Below are 21,603 nucleotides of genomic sequence, written 5' to 3'. Positions count from 1 at the left end.
TCAACAGATGTTGATTATAAAAGCCAAAGATTCAAAACACTAATATAAATAAGTAAAGCATCATGCTGTGTCTTTGTTATTAAAAAAAAAAAAAACTAAATGAATGTTAAAAGCATCAACTTTTAGCCTTATAATATATAATACAAAACAGTAAAGTTAAAAAGAAAGCAAAAACACTTTTTAAACTTAAAAGGAAATTTTAAGTGTATCTTTAGTTTCTGAAAAAGCAACTTAATCTAAAAAATCATTCCAAAAACTAAGTTTTCCATTTAGCTATCTCAGAATCATTTTTCTCCCCCCTTATCCAGTATTTTCCAGATGTCAATAAACCTGCTATATACTACTTTGTTTGGGGGCAAAATAAGAATTACCTACTTGCTACTATTAACTTTTGAGTAAAATCAAATTACTTTAAATTTTTCATATTGATCTTTACAACTATAAAAGGCATCAAACATAAATGAAAAGATGCATATGAAGCTGTAACTTGTTAGTACTGTCCAATATTCAGGGCAACATGGCTTGTAAAACACGACAAAATGAACCAGATAGTTATGTAAATCTTAAAGTATGGTGAAGAATATAAATTTTGTACTCATTCATCACTGCCATCTTAAAATGTCTAGAATTATTGAAGAAAGGAATCTAGACATCACTGTTACTATTAATTCTCAAAGGTCAAACTGAAATAATGTTTGCTGCTGCTAAGTCACTTCAGTCGTGTCCGACTCTGTGCGACACCATAGACGGCAGCCCACCAGGCTCCGCCGTCCCTGGGATTCTCCAGGCAAGAACACTGGAGTGGGTTGCCATTTCCTTCTCCAATGCATGAAAGTGAAAAGTGAAAGTGAAGTCACTCAGTCGTGTCCAATTCTTAGCGACCCCATGGACTGCAGCCTACCAGGCTCCTCTGCTCATGGGATTTTCCAGGCAAGAGTACTGGTGTGGGGTGCCATTGCCTTCTCCGAAATAATGTTTAAGAATCATTAAAAAAAAAAGGTCTATAAACTAAATGAAGGTTTCCTACACTGCAGAATATATAGCCATGATTCCATATGGGACTTAAAATCCTCATTCTTATTTTTAGGGTATCTTACAGATCAATAATGGGAAGAGTTCTTTTAGTAAAGTTCTTTTAGTTAAAGGAAAAAAATATTACAGTTTATATCAGATATCAAAGAACTTTTTTTGAAAAATAAGATAAAATAGGCCTGCTGGCTAAGGAGTTACGAAACAAGGAACATAGGGAGGAAAAAGCATCTTAACCTTCTCAGACACTATAATAATCAGTATGGTAAAAGTTTATAATACTAACGTAGATTAATTATCTATATTAACACCATGTAAATGTGTTTGTACTTGATATTCAAGTGAGTAAAAGATCAAGTGCCTATAATATAATATAATAAAGTATGAAATAATATCATATTACCTTATTATAATAATATATTAATATAGTTAAGTCATTTTTTGAAGGAGTTGGACATAAAAAACTTTATTATAAATATTTGCTGCTTTATATTACTGTCATAATAAATTCAAAGTAAGCATCTACTAAGTCAGACCAAAATAGCTTTGTTTTAAATAGCTTTGTCAAGAAGTTGAAAGACATTTACAAATAAAACTGAAGTAATACTTATCTCGGATGATACAAGAGACTAAATAGATACAAACACATCTAGAATGATCTTAAAATAGTCAATCACAAAAAACTCTGGTATATGAACATAATTCTCCTAGAATAATTTAATTAAACGACTTGGGTCTCAAATTATCAACTACTCCCAAAATTCTTTCAATAAATTCTTATCTAATCTATTAGACTTAAATAAAAACACTGAAAACATCTGTACCAGTTTCTTACACACATACACATATATATATATAATTCTATCCAGTTTTTCATTATGTTATTATTTTGAATGAATACATTATGAAGTTTTTTCCATAAGGAAGATTAGGGTATATCCAGGACATCTACTTATAGACCAAAGACAAAAATAAAAAAAATAAAAAGTAAAGGCTCTCTCTTCACATAATGTGATTAATTTATCCTCTCTGGTAAATAGTATATGTAGATTCTTTAGACACATAAAATGTAGCTCCTCAGGCTCATGGTTCTTCTTGATGGAGAGTAGATGTGGCAAATGGACAAAATCATGTAGAAGAGAATCTTAAAAAGGGTAAGAAGTTACTATTTCCAGATATTGATGCTATAAACTAACAGATAAAGGAGTTGTAGAAGCTCCTCTCCAAGAAGCAAAGCAGGACTTTTGCCAGGATTCTTTTTACTTACTCTAGGTTTTCACTTGTACAACCCCAGTTTCCTCCCAGCCATGAATCCATATCTTTTCAGAATGAAACATCCCCACTTTGCTCCCTGTTATGCCCATGTTATGGCCAGACTCCCAGAGTCAATAGTCAGAGACAAGGAAACGCTTGCTACCTTGATATGCTCCTGAAGCTGAGCCTGGTGCTGCCGTGTCAAGTTCTCATGCTGCTTCTGAAACTCTGCGATCAAAAGCTGCTTCTGGATCTGCTGCTGTTGCTGGATGAGGAGTAACTCCTGCTGCAGTTGCTTCTCACGGACAACAGGGTCCACCACGGGCATCATCATCCTGAGGTCTGTCCTTAGGTCTAAAGGCGAGATGGGCTCCAGGCCCACAGGAACCTCTGACTTCACATCGACTGGAGAAACCAAAAAAGAGGTGGGGGTGGGTGACAGAGGACAGAAGATTAGCACACTGATTTGGAAACAAATTAGAAGTGAAAGACACTATACCCTACTAGATTTCTTTCAATGTACCAATAAATTTAGTTCTGTTTTTTTACAAGGATAATAAAAAGGTCTTCTGTATATTAGATTTGATAAAATGCTGATTTTCAGCTAGCACTTTGTACTTTGCCATGAAATCTTTCACATTTCCCTTTTTCAAAGAGATGACTCCAAAGATTCACAGGTATAAAAGTTGTTCATTTATAACATTTATTCTACTGGACCACTGGTCAAATTCAAGTTGACTTAAGACAAAAAATGCAACATTATTGAGGAAAAGATGTCATGTGATATTAGAAAACTTCTAACACAAACAAATTTGTACACTTACAAACATTTTTGTTTGTAATCAGAAGATACATTCCTCAAGAAGTAAAGCTTATAAAATAAAGAAGGAAAGCTTATAAAATAGTGTATTTGTAGGGCTACGGAACTTAGCAAAGAAAAAGTACAAATCTGCAAACTAAAATGTGGGAAATGGTGAGTAGAAAGCAAATACAGACCCAGTGTAGACAGAAGTTACCTAATTTTCAATTAAATAATTGGAATTTTTTTTAAATTATGGGAACTGGAAAAACATGCTTCTGTAAATGGACCTTGACATACAGGTTGCCAATTTTCAAACTCTGCTTTAAACCTAAATGCCTGTTCCCATAACACATAAAAGGATGTGTTACCTTCTGGGTAACTGTGTTATCCTGAGTGTGTTATTTAATTTCTCTGGGTCTCAGTTTCCTCACATGTAAAATGGAGATAATTACCATTAACAGTAACAACACAGAGTTGTTAAAAGGATTAAATAATATAATTCAAAGACTAACAACATTCAGCATACTTCTCAATAAATGCTTTTTTAAATTATGTAAAAGCAGAATTTACTGTGTATTAGAATAAATCATGAACACTGTGAGAATAAGCAAACAAAAATATTAGGAGTAAATATGAAAATAAAATTGTGTATGATTTCTATTAAATATTAGAAAATAAAAACACTAAAACTTCTAGAAAATATTTAAGGCAAGAAAACAAATATAGCTAAATAAATAAAAAATCCACCTTCACTAAAGTAAAGAAATGCAAATTTTAAATCAAAATAAGGCATCATTTTCTAATTATTAAGTATCATATTCAGCTGGAGAAGGGAATGGCTACTCACTCCAGTATTCTTGCCTGGAGAATTCCATAGACAAGGGAACATATATGTGATTCACATATATGCATATATGTATGTACCACAGGGCAAACATACGACCACGCAGACAACTCTATATTGCAAGTGGCACTGCCAATCAGTTTAAAACTACCTAAAAAGTGATATGTGATATCACAATTTGGTGACAGGTAGCAAGAGGAATTAAATATTTCTACCATTTGATTCAGGTTTGCCAACTCTTGGAATATATCTTAAGGAAATAAAATTAACATAGGAAGAAACAGTCCGATGTCATATTGTTAACTAAAGTATTATTATTTTAATTGAAATCATCAACTACAAGGAGATGTCTAGTAAAATATGTCACATCTATTTCATGGAAAATATGTAATCATTAAAAATAATGTTTATGGGAACAGGAAAAATGCTGTTACAACATTAAGTGAAAGAACAATAATAAAAGTGACATATACCCTATGGTAACTCTTCAACTAGAATTTAACTTAGTCAATATACATTTATTGAGAACCTTAAATTTCCAAGTTGATTCTACATGTTTGGGTTTATTAGTAAAACAAAAAGACAAAAAAACTCTAGTCTTCATTGAGCATATATTCTACTGGAGATTTAATGGTATTAATCTCTGAATTTTACTAGCTAAGACTGGTGAGACAGAAAACAAAAGAAAGTTGTATTTTAGGTGGAAATATGAGCAATTTCCCCCTATTTTTTCATATTTTTACAATTGCATCTAATGCTCTGACTCCTACCCTGAGTAACTTAAATTTGCAGATTGCCGGTTGGAAACTATGAAGTTAATATTCCATGTGAATTTAAGAGCTATTTTCAGCAAGTTAAGAAAGGCTAACAGAAATTGTTTGTAGAAATTAAGGCTTCAAACACTAAATGAAATATTAATATCTTGCTTACCATGTGAATTGTGTGTACACAGAGGTTTGTGTGAAGAGGCATGACTGTGCACTGGATGTGGGCAACCTGTTATCAATCTTGGTTGACAACACTGGTGATTTTTCAACATACAGATCAGAAGAGTTTGCAGTAATGGTACTGACATGTCATTTTAATGAAAATGGAAAAATGATTTATTAATAAACCATAGTTTGGTGGACAGTATCTTCTAAAACATGATACTTGCAAAAGAAAAAATATTAACTTTGACAAGTCTGAAACTCAGTGAGAATGAGGGCCTGTAAGATCTTTGGTTACACTGTCCAGTGTAGAACTGTCAATTAAGGCTTTGGAGTAACATGAGATTTTGAGTATTAATTTATGGAGGTGGCATTATTCCAATCAAAAGCAATGGCTGTTAATGATATACTTCATTTCTACACCCAAAAGGCCAAAATAAAGCCTCAGTATTTACATGGACATCTCAATAAACATATTTAACCCTATGAACACAAAATGTAAAATTTCAAGAGACCTGGAATCTCTTCTTTCTGGCATTCTTATTATCTGTAAACTATAATCATCAATTCCCCAACCCCCCCAAAAAAGAAAACAAAAAAGATAAGGAGAAAAGAGTCCCAGAACTCTCTGATACAGCTAGTCTAAGACTCAAAGGGTAATTTGACTTCTTAACCTGCTATCCCAACAGAAATGATTGTGTCTAACTGCTTGCCTTTGTTCAGAGACTAATCACTAAATTGTGAAAAATCACCCTCAACTTACAAAAACTGCCCTTGATTATAAATAATTGCCCAAGACTGAGAGAAAGCGGCAGGCAAGATCCCAGTCTTTCATCCAATTTATTCAGCAGCAATCCACATTCCATTTGTCTAGACTAAATATAGCAGCGTTTATACAAGAAATCAATAGTGCTTGCAGAGAGGAGAGCAAAGGCATGAATATTTCATCAAACTCAGAGAGAAATGGCAATCAGCAAACTGATGGTTCTGTGTAGGTCATCTCTGGCCTGCTGGATCAGTTCCTGTTACTTGGACAATAGCTCATCTCTGTCTAATCATAATCATATCATAACCATTCTTTCTATTTTTAACATTAATTGCATTGTGGGTGACAAAGGCTCATCATATTCCAAAAGGGAAGATGGATTTTTCTTACATCTTCGGTGACAGGCTAATAAGCCTCCCCAGGAACAATAATAGTAACACAATACCAGGGCTGAGTTTCAACAAGTTACAGTCACCTACACATCACAAAATGTGAAAGAAAGGTCACTGTTAACAGCTGTTGTATTATCATAATTAGAAATAATCAACTTACAAGGAAAAAATAACAACCAGCTTTATCAATGAGGAAAAGGAATCATCACTGTTCACAGCATTTCTTGTCTGCTGCTGCTGCTGCTAAGTCGTTTCAGTCGTGTCCGACTCTATGCGACCCCATAGACGGCAGCCCACCAGGCTTCCCCGTCCCTGGGATTCTCTAGGCAAGAACACTGGAGTGGGTTGCCATTTCCTTCTCCAATGCATGAAGTGAAAAGTGAAAGTGAAGTCGCTCAGTCATGTCTGACTCTAGTGACCCCATGGACTGCAGCCTACCAGGCTCCTCCATCCATGGGGTTTTCCAGGCAAAAGTACTGGAGTGGGGTGCCACTGCATTTCTTGTCTAGGAACATGCAAAGTCCTTACAAATTACTTAGAACAGGTGGCCAGGGATACATAAGTTAGAAGGAAGTTGATGATAACAAATAGTAGTGTTAACATTTGTTGTTGCTCAGTCGTGTCCGACTCTTTGACTGTTAGCATTACTTATAAGTGAGTGTGTCATGGACTGTAGCCTGCCAGGCTCCTCTGTCCAAGGGATTTTCCAGGCAAGAATACTGGAGTGGGTTGCCATTCCCTTCTCCAGGGGATCTTCCTGACCCAGGGATCAAACCCAGGTCTGCTGCATTGCTGGCAGATTCTTTACCAACTGAGCCACCAGGGAACAAATCCAATTTTCTTTTTTTTTGGCTGTGCCATGGAGCATGTGGGATCTTAGTTTTCTGAGCAGGTATCAAACTCCGTCATCTCCTGCATTGGAAGTACAGTCTTAACCACTGGACTGCCAGGCAAGTCCCATCAAATCCTATTTTCTTAACAGATATAACTTTACTTGGACTCACCCACTATTTGTCTGAGATTTCAAATACACGCCAAGATACACACACACACAAACACACACACACACACATATTATTATTCTAATACCAAATGCCCAGTCGGAACTTTTCCACATCTAAATTAACTAGTCTTATTATCACTTTACAAAGTTCTACTCATTCTTTCCTCAGTGTCTTTCTCAATTATTCTTTGACAGTTATTCCTTCTTGTGTTTAGCATTTATCAATCCATGAAATTTTTAGAAATAGTTTTTAGTTTATTAAGAAACATGGACACAGAAAAGCTTCCATTTCAAAATATAAATCCCAGCTCATATATATATGTATGATAACTATATTTATTTAAGCAATACATATTCCTGTTTAGTTGTAATTAAATTTAATAAATACTTTTTTTTAAAATACCAAGACCATTAAAGAGTTCAAAGTACTGAGAAAACTCAGTACCTTGGCATGTTGCTTAAATCTTCACTTTAGATGCTATTACTTACGGCACTGGTAAATAGGAAGAATCTTCTTATGTTCAATAACAGGACTCTCTGGTTGCTTCTTTATCATCTGGCTTACAAACAAGAAGCCATCCATTTTAAGAACGTTTTAAGTGAATAACTTGCAAACCTCACGAATGGAAAAACTCTAAGAATGCAAATTTTGACCATTTACAACTATCACAACAATGGTTGAAGCCTGTTCATGCTGTTCCTCTGAATGAGATTCCGAAGCAGTGTAGTGCAAAGCACAGGCTTTCACAAAAAGAAAATGGCATAGGGACAATCTCCCACCAATTCATATGTGTCAATTTAGTTAAAAGTTGAGACTTGAAAAACTGTGACAAAAATGGAACCATGTTTAACTACATATCTCAGTTAATACAGTTACAGCAGCTATGCTAATATTCAGGACATTCCATTCCACTGCTACCCAGAGACAGTTTATGTGGAAATTAAGTTCTCATACCAAGAAATGGTTGACCAAAACCACTCGCAGGTGGACATATGAACAACAATTGCCAGATCTGGGGAAACAAATGTTGCTTTGATCATCTGTTCAGCTTCTTTTGTTCCTCCTTTGCTGCACGGAAATCTGTGAGAGTTTGGGCCTGCAGACTCCACCCATGGGAAAAGGCTGCTGGCTGTACCATTTTGTTGTTTAAAATCACCCAGTCAAATAAGTGGGCTTCTCAGTAGTTCAGGGTTCAAAAAATAATGTGGAATAGCTCTCTCAGAAATGTGTGATCAGGTTCTTTTCGAAGTATAGCCTATAATAACTGTTTAAGTATATGGAAAACTCTGCAAGAATTTATATGAAATTTCATCAGGAATAGATGTCTTTCACTAATATTTTCCTATTTCTTTTTTGCAGGCTTCGCTAAGGAAGGCTGGTCCTATTAACATATGTCTACATGTATCCTGATGATACCAGGTCATTTATGAAACTGCTCAATACCAAGATGTTCACTGATGCTCGTTTGTCAGAAGTGCCAGAAAGATTGCTACTTGCTCTGTATAGTATGTACTGCCATGCCCTGCCATTTCTGTACTGTCTGGCCAAACCAAAATTAATAAGGAATAACACTGACACCCACTGCCAATTAGGAAGTTATCTGGTTTACTGTGTCTTAAACTCTTTGTATGCACATACACAATTCTATTGATCACTTGGTCAGCTAACTCAAGTATTAAAATACAATTTTCACTGTGAGCCTTCTTGAAATTGGAGAGGTCTTGGAAAATGGATGGAAGAAGGTCTGTAAGTAACATCTACAGTCTTTGTCGTATTTATGCAACTTCACACATAGGATGTCAATCCTACCCCGAAGAATGTTAAACTTTGCTCTTGCACAGCAGTGGGGGATACCTGGCTTTTGTGATTCTAGATTCACTGTCCCTTTCTCATTATTGGTTACCTTGATCACCAAAGACAGATTTTCTGGTAGAATCCATGGGCTTTGGGAAACAAATGGAAGAACTTAAAAGTTTTCCTTCCTTCGACTTCACAAGGCTGATTTAAATTCATTTAAACCACTCTGAACCTTAAAGAAGACTGAGTGCTGAAGAACTGATGCTTTTGAACTGTGGTGTTGGAGAAGACTCTTCAGAGTCCCTTGGACTGTAAGGAGGTCCAACCAGTCCATCCTAAAGGAAATTAACACTGCATATTCATTGGAAGGACTGATGCTGAAGCTGGAGCTCTGATACTTTGGCCACCTGATGCAAAGAACCAACCCATTGGAAAAGACCTTGATGCTGGGAAAAACTGAAGGCAGGAGGAGAAGGGGACAACAGAGGACAAGCTAGTTGGATGGCACCACCGACATGGATGTGTGTGTGAGCAAGCTCCGGGAGACAGCGAAGGAAAGGGAAGCCTGGCGTGCTGCAGTCCATAGGGTCGCAGAGTCAGACATGACTGAGCGACTGAACTACAGCCACAAAACCACCTTGATATTTCTCTTTCTGAAATCCCACTAACCCTTCATAACCCATTTCTTTTAACATTGATTTGGAACCAAAGCAATTGAACTTTGTAAGTTTATGAACACTTTTATGCTTTATATCTTGTTGGTTATTTTTGCTGTTGTTGTTCATCCTCTATTGCTCCCTTCTCTTTCGGCCTTCAATTTTTCCCAGCATCAAGGTCTTTTCCAGTGAGTCAGCTCTTCGCATTAGGTGGCCAAAGTATTGGGAGCTTCAGCTTCAACATCAGTCCTTCCAATGAATACCCAGAGTTGATTTCCTTTAGTATCGACTGGTTTGATCTCCTTGAAGTCCAAGTCTCAAAAATCTTCTCCAGCACCACAATTTGAAGGCATCAATTCTTCAGTACTCAACCTTTTTCATGGTCCAACACTCATATCTATACATGACAACTGGAAAATCTATCGCTTTGACTATATGGACCTTTGTTGGCAATGATGTCTCTGCTTTTCAATACACTGTCTAGGTCTGTCATAACTTTCCTTCGAAGGAGCAAGCATCTTTTAATTTCATGGCTGTAGTCACCAACCACAGAGACTTTGGGGCCCAAGAAAAGAAAATTGGCAACTGCTTCCACTTTTCCCCCATCTATTTGCCATTAAATGATAGGACCAAATGCCATGGTCTTAGTTTTTTGAATGTTGAGTCTGAAGCCAGCTTTTTCACCCTCAATGAGAGGCTGTTAGTTCCTCTCCACTTTCTGCCATTAGAGTGGTATCATCTGCATATCTGAGGTTGCTGATATTTCTCGTGGCAATCTTGATTCCAGCTTGTGATTCCATCCTGGCATTTCACATGATGTACTCTGCATAGAAGTTAAATAAGCAAGGTAACAATACACAACCTTATCACACTCCTTTCCCAATTTGAATCAGTCAGTTGTTCTATGTCCGGTTCTAACTATTGTTCTTAACCCGCATACCCGTTCCTCAGGAGACAGGTAAGGTGGTCTGGTACTCCCATCTCTTTAAGAATTTTCCAGTTTGTTTTGATCCACATTGTCAAAGAATACAGTAGATGTTTTTCTGGAACTCCCTTTCTTTCTCCATGATCCAACAAATGTTGGCAATTTAATCTCTGGTTCCTCTGCCTCTTTGAAATCCAGCATGTACATCTGGAATTTCTCAGTTCATGTAGTGCTGAAGCCCAGTTTGAAGGATTTTGAGCATAATCTTGGTAGCATGTGAAATAAGCATAATTGTATGGTAGTTTGTACATTCTTTGGCATTGTCCTTCTTTGGGACTGGAATGAAAACTGACTTTTTCCAGTCCTGTGCCACTGCTGAGTTTTTCAAATTTGCTGACATCTTTTTTTGGAGTTGTTCTTAGAAGGTCTTGTAGGTCTTCATAAAACCAGTCAGCTTCAGCTTCTTCGACATTAGTGGTTGGGGCATAGCATAGGCTTGGATTACTGTGATGTTGAAAGATTTTTCTTGGAAATGAGCCAAGACCATTCTGTCATTTTGAGACTACACCCAAATACTGCATTTTGGATTTTTTTGTTGACTATAAGGGCTGCTCCATTTCTTCTAAGGGATTCTTGCCCACAGTAGTAGATATAATGGTCATCTGAATTGAATTTGCCCATTTTTGTCATTTTAGTTCACTAATTCCTAAGATGTCAATGTTTACTCTTAACATCTCCTACTGGGCCATGTCCAGTTTACCTTGATTAATGGACCTAATATTCCAGGGTTCTATGCAATATTGTTTTTGACAGCATTGGACTTTACTTTCACCACCAGACACATCCACAGCTGAGCATCATTCCTGCTTTGGCCACCCAGCTTCTTCATTCTTCCTGCACTTATCAGTAATTACCCTCTGCTTTTCCGAACTGGACACTTTCCAACCTGGGGGTGCTCATCTTTCAGTGCCATATCTTTTTCCTTTCACACTGTTCATGGATCCTTGTGGCAAGAATGCTGAAGGAGTTTGCCTTCCCACCCTCAATGGGATTTTGAGGATTTTGTCAGATTTTCCCACATTTTGTCAGAATTCTTCACTATGATCCATCCGTCCTGGGTGGCCCTGCACAGCATGGCTCATAACTTGACTGAGTTATGCAAGCCCCTTCGCCACAACAAGGTTGTGATCCACAAGGGGTTGGTTATATCATAGCATCAGGCTAACAGACAGCTGGTCCAAGCCTGATGCCTGTTTCTATCTCATTCCTCTAATTCTTTGCCTCAGTAATTATATTCCAGCATAAATTCTTAAGTATAATGTAGTTAATACTATCTAAAGAGAGTATCAGACTGTTTAGGGCTGTACGTATCTAAAATAACATTAAAATCACTATTCTTATAGTATTATCAGGTTGACATATGACTTTTCATTTATACCTTTATTCAGTGAATATTTGTAAAGCAATATTAAATGCCAAACAGATTTTAATCAATAAGAGAAGGGGCTGCCTTCCAAGAACTCATGTGCTTATGTACATCAACCCATAAACCAATGTATAAAACATGATGCATTAAATGCAGTGATATTGATGCTCCAGAATCCCACCTGGACCCTCTTCTATTTTCTCTCCAGGACTCTCAATGGAGATACTAATATTTTCTTTTTCAGGGCTTTATTTGCTTTCTGTATAGTGACATTCTCTCTTCAGCCTAACATCTATTCTAATATTGCCACCGATATATGTATAAGCCACAGTTCAAAAGCATCAACTCTTCGGCGCTCAGCTTTCTTTATAGTCCATCTCTCACATCCATACATGACTACCTGAAAATCCACAGCTTTGACTAGACGGACCTTTGTTGGCAAAATGTTTCTCTGCTTTTTAATATGCTGTCTAGGTTTGTCATAGCTTTTCTCCCAAGGAGTAGGTGTCTTTTAATTTCATGGCTGCAGTCAATCATCTGCAGTGATTTTGGAGCCCCCCAAAATAAATTCAGTCACTGTTTCCATTGTTTCCCCATCTATTTGCCATGAAGTGATGGGAATGGATGCCATAATCTTAGTTTTCTGAATGTTGAGTTTTAAGTCAACTTTTTCACTCTCCTCTTTCACTTTCATCAAGAGGCTCTTTAGTTCTTCTTTGCTTTCTGTCATAAGGGTGGCATCATCTGTGTTTCTGAGGTTATTGATATTTCTCCCAGCAATCTTGATTCCAGCTTGTGCTTCATCCAGCCCAGCATTTCACATGATGTACTCTGAATATAAGTTAAATAGGCATGATGACAATATACAGTCTTGACACACTCCTTTCCTGATTTGGAATCAGTCTTGTGCTCCATGTCCAGTTCTAACTGTTGCTTCTTGACATGCATACAGATTTCTCAGGAGGCAGGTAAGATGGTCTGGTATTCCCATCTCTTGAAGAATTTTCCACAGTTTGTGGTGATCCACACAGTCAAAGGCTTTGGCATAGTCAATAAAGCAGAAGTATTACTCCATTTAGCTGTCTCATGCCGTTTTTTCTCCAGTAACTCGGGTCTCAGTTTGTGCACCCAAAAAACACGAAAGTGATATCTGACTCTTTTCCCTTTAGATTATCCATACACAATCAACATAAATAATTTTTTCTACTCTTAAATATTTTTTTAATTCATCAAGTGCTCTCTACTATCACTGCCTATCTTATGAAAGCAGTCTTCTGTCACTTTCCTGGATAATACCTACCAGTGTAACCCCAATCTTTAATATGATGTCTATGATATGCTTTCCTCCCTTCATTTGAGTCACAACAATATTCTTTCAGTCCTTAAACACATCGTGCTCTCTGATGTCTCAGAGATTTCTCATACAAACATTAGCTCTTTCTGAATTCCAATCCCACCCCATCCCATTTTTATACACAGATTCTTACTTATCCTTCATATCTTAGCTAAAAATGATTTGATGTAGGATCTCTACCTGCATCTTATTGCATTTTCTCATTAGATTTTGCAACTCACTTCATAACATTTGTTTGACTCCCTTTACCATTATTCTAAGTTCATGAGAAGAGGAACTAAAGTTTCAGTGCCTGGTATAGCATAAAAGCATGGTAATGCCTCAGTGCATACCTGAAATGAATGACGGAATAAACGAATGAGTGACGGTGATGAATCATATGGTGACAAAACTAGAAATCCACATGCACGTACACATATACACGTATCCAGTTAAACTCCTAGAGCAATTCCTTATTAGGTTTTCTTGACTATCTGAATTCTGATAAATACTGACTGCTTAAATTACTGACAAGTGAATGTGTTTCTGGCAAAGGTGATTAAGTATTTGAAAAAATCAACCTCAAAACTTTTTCCACCTAAGGTGTCATTTCACATTTCCCAGACCCCAAAGTATCTCTTAACATTCAGTGTGCTGACAGATTAGAACCACCCAAGTGGGCTAGGGAAGCACTGAGCAAAATAAAACTTACCTGTTCATGCTGTTAGCATCAGTAGGTTATAATCTTGAATTATCTAAACAGTAATGCCTAATTCATGAATGACCATCCCATGTTATGAGAAAATTATACCAGAACTGATAAACTATTGATATGTATAGAATCATTTCTGTCTTGGAAAGAATATTTTTTTTCTGAAAAAAATAAATTAATAAATTTGAACGTGGCTAACATAAAAAATGAGAAAACAAGTAATACAACTTCAGTTTGATGATAATTTTTCCTGAATTTCACTTTAGTGATAAAAATAAATATTCTTAGCTTATTTTCCAATGGTGATATTTATGATTGCATCATAACTAGTGAATAGAATTAGTAATCAAATTTGAAAAAAAATAATTATAACATAAATTATTTAAATTGATTAGACCAGAAATATAATTCTCCCTCGTAGTGATTCTGTTCAAGTTACACATGTCTAGTTTCTTTAAGGTGCACTAATACATGACATAAATGAAAAGAAAATAAATGCAAGAAGTAATCTGAGCTTGGATTTACTATTCTCTTATTTCCCAGGGGTCTGAATAGGAAACAAAAATAACCACAAATGACTAAAATATCAGTAGGCCTTGAAATATCAACATTTAAGCTAAAGAAAGCTAATTTTTTAATCAAAGCCTTACTATTTTGATTTACTTAATTCAAATTCCCTCTCTGCAAATATGCCTTTGAATTAAACAGTCATAACAAACCATAACACCAACATGAATTGCCAACTCATTTGTAATACCCACTTAGTTCTAAAGTATCAACAGTGTTTGCTAGTTCTTCACTATTTAAGAACCAAGTAAAAGCTTCATTGAGCTTCTTGAAGTATGGAAACAAAATCAAACCAATTTATATGACTTCAAGGTAATAGGAGCTAAGAGCCTAATCCATGTTACTGAGATAAAAGATTGATTAGATATGATGATACCTGTAAATGAGACTTTCAGTAGATGAGAAATCTTAGTATTTTAAAATAGGTAATACAGGTATTGAACCAAAAAGTGTTACTTATTCAGCCATATGGGCTTCCCAGGTGAAGTGGTAACGAACCCTCCTGTCAATGCAGGAGACATAAGAGACATAGGGTCTACCCCTGGGTAGGGAAGATTCCCTGGAGGAGGGCATAGCAACTCACTCCAGTATTATTGCCTGGAAAATCCCATAGACAGAGGAGCCAGGCAGGCTACAGTCTATGGGGTCACAAAGAGTTGAACATGACTGAAGTGACGTGACACGCACGCACGCATTCGTACCACTCACCACCTGGGATGTACAGCGAACTGATTTCTGTAAGAACTACAATGAAGGTGGGGTAAACGGTCTCCTCTGGATTTTCTTCTACAACTTGCATTTTCTTCTAGGTTAGAGACAGTACTAAATTATTATCATTTGCAAATGGCTAACACAACTTCCTTCTCAGTATGAGAGCTTAATACTTGAGGCAGGGCATTACCCTCTAACTCCAGAAGTCAGTTCATCATCTGACATGTAATATAAGCTTAATAAGTAGTAGTTGCATAAATGATTCTCTCAGCAGATACCCCTCTCTAACCCCTCTCAAACACCCTTTTTGAACAAAGTACACTTGTTTATTCAGCAAATAAACTTTTTTCAAAGAATATGTTCCCTCCCGTCTATCAGGAACTATTGTTTGCAGAAGTATGTAACCGTGTTCTGTTCCAAAAGAAAAATTGAGCTTTTATTGGTCCTTGTGTCCTGCCATCAAGAAACAATTTGCCTTTAACCTACAAATAAAAACTCCAATATTTTCTGAAAGTTTAAATGCTTAATATATTTAAGACAGCAGCATATATTAAACAGTGCAGGAAAATGTGACGAGAAAAAGAGCAGAAGTGCCATGCATGTTGCTTCTCTCATTTTCCTCTCTGATTTAAATCATGTCTTTTCCTTTCTACTGTCTAATTTTTGATTTTGCATAATGGGACTAGAACTTCAACCCATGCACTTTCTGCACCCCCAGGCCCCGTCTTCTTCAGATCTCAGTTGTTGCCTAAGTTCTCAGGAAATCTTTATTGCAAATCCAAAGTCTTAAAGTCCCATTAAACCCTTCTAATATAGGATTGTGCTCACTTTTAAAACATGGAAACATTTCTTTAAACAGTGGAACACTTTCTTCAAATAAAAACTTATGAATAGTCCTAATGTATAAAACCAGCACTAGTGCAACTGTGAAGGAAGAACCAGCATCCCACCCACTCACCTCCTCCCCAGTCCCTTTCCCTGGGAATCCAGACTCCACGGAGTGCAGTTTGGAAAACACGTTCTAATGGCATTATTTCTGTACTTGCTAAACTCAAATCAGAGCCAAATTACATTAGTTCTCTTTCAAAGAAAAATGCATTACTATTTCATGGTACTATGAGAATTTGGAAAGTATGATTTGGAAATAATAAACTTTCACTTTATACATACAATTTTGGGGTAAAAGTCAATGCTAAAAAATAAAAATTCATCTTATATTGCACAATTTCAACCCTAGCCAGGCAAATGCATTGGCACCTGTGTATATGTTATTGCCACATGGTGGCACCACTTTTGCTCATAAGTAGAAATACCCGCTATTCTTTGTCAGGAAGTGCTTTGGATATGAGTTTTTAAATAATTATGCAGGGCTTGAGCATTTTAAAAACACGTGACTTCCCTATGCTGATTCCAAATTTGGTTTTCTAAACTTGGGTAAGAACAAAGATTAGTACCATACTGTTGACTGGTCTGCAGAGTTGTTTTAATTTAAATTATGGAGCCAACATCAATATTACATTTACTGTGTGCCTTCATTGATCTGACTGCTTTGAAAGAAATGTTAATTCATCTATCCTCCTTTACACTATGAGGTTGTGCTATCTGGTAACCTAAGGGTAGACGTAATTATGAACCTCATTTCACAGATGAGGAAAATGTAGGCCACCGAGGAAACTGGCCAAGGTCACAGGGCTACTTGGTGGTACAACAGGAATTAGAACGTACACCATCTAGCTGTGGAGTCTATGGCTTTAGCCACTCCACTATTATTCTTCTTGAGTTATACAAAACAGGTATCCAACTTAATTTCTACACAGTTCATCTTGAAGTGTGCCTTGATGTAAATGAGAATGAAAAGTTTTCTGTTAAAAGAATATAACGTATTTCTTTGAGGTAAAAGGAAAGCACTTGCTTGTAACTGCCAACATATACCACAGAGAGATGTGCTGTGGAACGCGTTTCCACCTATTTTGACACACTGGTGAATTCTTAGGTGTTTCAATGCTCTCTTTAGAAACGATTCTGTATTTAGGAACTTCAAATTTAGTATTTTGTCCTTTTATCTATAGAAATTTGAGTTAAGACAGTTTTTAAAAATTCATCTTACTCTCTAATCTGAAATCTACTAACTCACAGGTAAAGACTGCCTAATAAGGAAGTTATCATGAGTACTTGATTAGCTAAATCCCACTGGATTGGTTCAAGAAGACAGAGTGAATCATATTAACTGTAAACTGTTAATGAGACTTGAATGTACTATTCATACATTTTTAGATTACTTTTTTAATTGAGGAAGGAAAGTAGTAACAAAAAGGAAGAGGCAGCTGTTTTTTGACAGTATGAGAAAAGATTTGACAGGATAGACTGTGGTGGTTTATTTTTCCTTATTTCAGAGCTTTTCTGGTTCATGATTCCCTGTGAATTATAAAATATGGTCACTAGCCATTAAGGCACAACTTATTAGGTAAGTCAAAGTGTCTACCACCTCAGAGAAGAGCCTCAAGTTGTCACAATAATCTAATTTTTTAACATATATAAAGAGAAATCAATGTGACAGTATATGCGCCTTAATTAAAGACATTCATAATTTGGCATAAGAAAATGTAATAATTTTTCTCTTCTGTTTAATTAGACTGTCATTAAAATTTCTATTTCTGGTAGAACTCATAGTATCTGTTTATAGAAATAGGCTGTATTCAGAGAACTGTCAGTATTACAGAATACTTCTCAATATTTTAAGCACAGCTTGAGATAATCAGTCTACAATTTAAAGTAGCATAATTTACACAAACAAAAGTATAAGAAATAATTTAAAGCATTAAAAAGGAACAGAACCCTATAAAGCTGGGGTCAGCAAACCCTGGCCTATGGACCAAATCCAGCCTTCCTCCTGTCTTTCTGCTTGCTATTTATTACATATGAATGATTTTCACATTCTTAAATGTTTTTTAAAAAGAAAAAACATTTCATGACATGTGAAAATTACATGAAATTTCAATTTCAGTTTCCACAAAGTTTTATTGGAACACAGTCACTTCCATTCACTTACGTATTGTCTATGGCTATTTTCACACCACAAAGGCAGAGTTGAGTGTGACAGAGGCAGTACAGGATGTGAAGCCTCAAATAATTACTATCTGCCCGGACTGAAAAAGTCTGCCAAACCTTGCGGCAAAGAATCTACATCTATTTTCTATTTTTTATTCACATACAGTGATCTCTCCCATCAACAATCAAATGCCTAAGCCATCTCTTCTCTCTACTCTACTGGTTTAATGTATAAGGTTAGAAATTACCATAATTTAGTTTATCTAAGTGTCAGTCACTCAGTCATGTCTGATTTTTGTGACCCCCTGGACTGTAGCCCACAAGGCTCCTCCACCCATGGGATTTTCTAGGCAAGAATATCGGAGTGGGTTGCCATTTCCTTCTCCGGGGGATCTTCCCAACCCAGGGATCAATCCTAGGTATCTTGCATTACGGGCAGATTCTTTACTGTCTGAGCCACCGGGGAAGTGCAGTTTATCTAAAATAAAACATAATTCAGAAGCAGATGATACTGACAAGGAACATTCCATGTAAAAGTAGCTTTAAGTATTTTTATTGGACAAATATATTAGTTTCAGGCTTTGTTGCTTGCTCTTTGCATTAAACAGTAATCTAGAAAACAAAAATATAAATAAGAACAACGGCATTTTAAAGCCAGGAATAGATGCTGAGCACTAGATACAATTTTTGGATGGATTTTAAAATTTAAGACAGCAGCCTTATTATTCCCATTTTACAGGCGAGGATAATGAACACAAGACAGGTGAAAATGAAAATTCTAACTTACTTCAAATCATGGTAAATATTAACTTTGAATGATGCTAAATGAAAGTCATTTTACCATATTCCATATTAAAGATTTAGATGGTTTCTCTTTGTAACTTACCTCTTTCCCATGAGGCAGAGATAACATATTCTGCATGTTAAAAGGCAAATCTAGAACAAATATTTGCTCAATTGAAATTACTTTTAATAAACTAAGAAAAGGACACAGACTGCTTCCGTCTGTGTAGCAGCTGATATGTGACTCCTCATATCACACACACACACATGGCCAGTACATCTTACAGAAATCAACATGTGAACATTTGAATGAGTTTAGGAAAGGAGTGTTTAGAAATTATAGGATATTGTGTTTATTTGACATTAAAATTTTTGTTAATAATGTGTGGGTTGATTTAGCTTGTATTGAATATTTTAAAACCTTGAGGTTTTAAAGAAACATCACATGTACCTCAAAGCTATGATAATACTACTACAAGGTTGGTTATTATATCCTAGTGATAGATCTTTAGCCAAACCACTAAAGAAATTTGGTGCCTCAAATAAAATAGACCCAGTAGTTAGGCATTGTAAGAAAAAAATAACTTATGGAAAAAGTTACCCAAATGTCCTTCCAGATATTAATGTAATTTTAAATTAATCTAACACAAAATTATAGGAAATACACTGCTAATCATAGAGTTTTGCAAAGCCATTCTAAATCCAATGGTTTCAATTTTATTTTCCACAGGATTTATAATATAACTTAGATCAAATGAGCTGAGATTCAGCAGCTTGACAACTCATTTATTATACAAAATTTTAAGCTCTACTTTTTTTTTTTTTAGATTCTGTAAGTCAATGATTTGGTATCTGTAATCCTTCAAATTAAAAACAAAACCAAATATTACCTTGGTTAAACAAAAAGAAACAAGAGAGAACAACAACAACAACAAAAAAAAACAGATGAAAATTTTATTTATCCTAAGAGAAAAGCACTTTTATAGCAGTTATTCAGGTTTCCTCTACCTGCTGGGAAAGAGGGAGAGAAAAGGAGACAGACCCTCCTGTGAGGCCTTAGGTCAGTGAGGAAATTCAACCTGCCATGTTAAGTACACCTCTCTTAAGATTTCTGTAGCCCATTCAGTTGGGTTTACTCCTCTCAAGGTAAATTTGGAAGGATGCAAGATTTAGTCAAGCCAAGGTTTAGAAATTTCTAGGCATGTCTGGAAAACAGGTGGGGCTGGCACAACAGGTGTCCATTTGCATAAATGACTAAGGCACCTCCTAAGAAAATCTCATTTTCAGCAAAGAGAAAGCCAGGCCTGACACACTTGACCTGATAATCAAGTCTCGGGCCTGAAGGATTCTGATTCTCAACACAAGGTGCGTCCCTCCGCCGTCCACTCTCACCTCCAAGTCACAGGGTACAAACCTAGTTCCCTCCTTCTATGCTGCTCTGATACTGCTTTCACCAAACTCATCAAGAACATCAAATTGATAAAACCAAGTCTTGGTCTTACTTGATGCTCACAATCATGGGACACAGTTGTTGCAGAGAATAAATAAATGAATCAATCTATCAGTCCATCTTCTTTCAATCACTGGCTAATACACAAGATCTTGCCAAAGGAGAGAAGTAGAACATGGCAGAAAGAACACTGAGTGCCTGGTTCAAATCTTCACTCCACTTCCATGGGCCTTGGGTTCCTCGTGTATGAGACCTAAGTAACGATTCTCAAGGCTTGTTTCAGTGTCAAGGCTATACTCTCCCAACCCACTATATATATATATATATATATACATACATACATATATATATATATATGTGTATGTATGTATATATGATATATATTAGTCTCCATTAGAAAGTCTATCTCATGAGAACATACATATATATATATATATATGTATGTATGTATATATGATATATATTAGTCTCCATTAGAAAGTCTATCTCATGAGAAAGATAATTCCAGATGCCTTCGTCGATTTTTTGGAAAAATCAATAAACAGCAGGGCAGGCTCTGACCATAGAGAAAGCCAGGGGACCTAGAAGGAAAGAGAGGAATACCTACCAAACAGAAGAGAATGACAGAGAATGGAAAGCAGGAAGTCTTTTAGATAAAGTTTATCTAATTAAAAATTATCCTAGGGCAGGCTTTGTCTGAGATAGAAAACACAACTATGGTCAAAATTAGTCTATTCCCTGATTGTGGTGTATGAAAAATTTTTCTCAAACCTTCCATTATAAACAGCAAAGCACATAGTCCATTTTCAATTTCAAAGAACATACTTAATTTTTCTTTGTGTTTTTCTTCACTGAGGTATATATAGTGAACACAAGCATTTACATTTTGTTATTAATTTCTTATGAAAATAAGAATAACATTTTCCTCACAAAGTGCTACCACACAGCAACACAATACTCAAGTTGACAAAAATAAGAAATATTATTCTGATCCCATGAAATGTAATGGATAGTCAAAACCACTGACTTTGCTTAATAAGGTAATAGACAATTCCCAATAATTAGGAAGAACAAAATCAACTAAAGTTGAAAAGTAAAACTGAAAAAAAAATAACCCACAATTTCAGTTCAGTTCAATTCAGTTGCTCAGTTGTGTCCGACTCTTTGCGACCTCA

General features: G+C 36.0%; 1 protein-coding gene across 11 annotated transcripts in view; it reads right to left on the bottom strand.

Annotated features, from left to right (window-relative positions):
* Positions 1 to 21,603, bottom strand: part of HDAC9 (histone deacetylase 9) — a 992,890-nt gene that overhangs the window by 469,306 nt on the left and 501,981 nt on the right. For all 11 annotated transcript variants that reach the window (XR_009735813.1, XM_061413649.1, XM_061413654.1 and 8 more), the window contains one exon: positions 2,447 to 2,688. Coding sequence is in view for 10 of the 11 variants with exons in the window: in XM_061413649.1 (XP_061269633.1) it covers positions 2,447 to 2,688 (242 nt within the window). In the remaining variant the exon portion in view is untranslated. The remainder of the gene's footprint in view (positions 1 to 2,446; positions 2,689 to 21,603) is intronic.

Source organism: Bos javanicus, chromosome 4 (assembly GCF_032452875.1).
Source record: "Bos javanicus breed banteng chromosome 4, ARS-OSU_banteng_1.0, whole genome shotgun sequence".
NCBI lineage: Eukaryota > Metazoa > Chordata > Mammalia > Artiodactyla > Bovidae > Bos > Bos javanicus.
This window is presented reverse-complemented; position numbering and strand designations above follow the sequence as displayed.